Source organism: Cystoisospora suis (genome assembly GCF_002600585.1).
Source record: "Cystoisospora suis strain Wien I chromosome Unknown contig_6032, whole genome shotgun sequence".
Classification (NCBI taxonomy): Eukaryota; Apicomplexa; class Conoidasida; order Eucoccidiorida; family Sarcocystidae; genus Cystoisospora; species Cystoisospora suis.
Window position 1 is genome coordinate 2,165 of NW_027158821.1, and position 211 is coordinate 2,375.

The 211-nt window shown below is 41.7% G+C and overlaps 1 protein-coding gene across 1 annotated transcript in view; it reads left to right on the forward strand.

Moving 5' to 3' along the window:
• CSUI_009778 (rrm domain-containing) overlaps positions 1-160 on the forward strand; it is a gene marked incomplete at both ends in the record, with an annotated part of 2,168 nt that extends 2,008 nt beyond the window's left edge. Inside the window, one exon of the mRNA XM_068069887.1 lies at positions 20-160. Within this exon, the coding sequence (XP_067918137.1) occupies positions 20-160 (141 nt within the window). The remainder of the gene's footprint in view (positions 1-19) is intronic.
• Between the last annotated feature and the right edge of the window lie 51 nt (positions 161-211).

Consider the following 211-nt stretch of genomic DNA (forward strand, 5'->3'; position numbering starts at 1 on the left):
TTTTCTCACTTTCCTGTAGATTACAGAGGAGTTTTTATGTCAGCAGTTTGGCAAGTATGGAAATATAACGTCTGTCAAGATAATGTATCCTCGCACAGAAGAAGAAAAAAAGCGCAACCGCAACTGCGGCTTCGTCTCCTTCGAGAGTAGGCCACAAGCAGGTGAGATCTCGCTACACTTATCAATACATACATACATGCATACAGACATA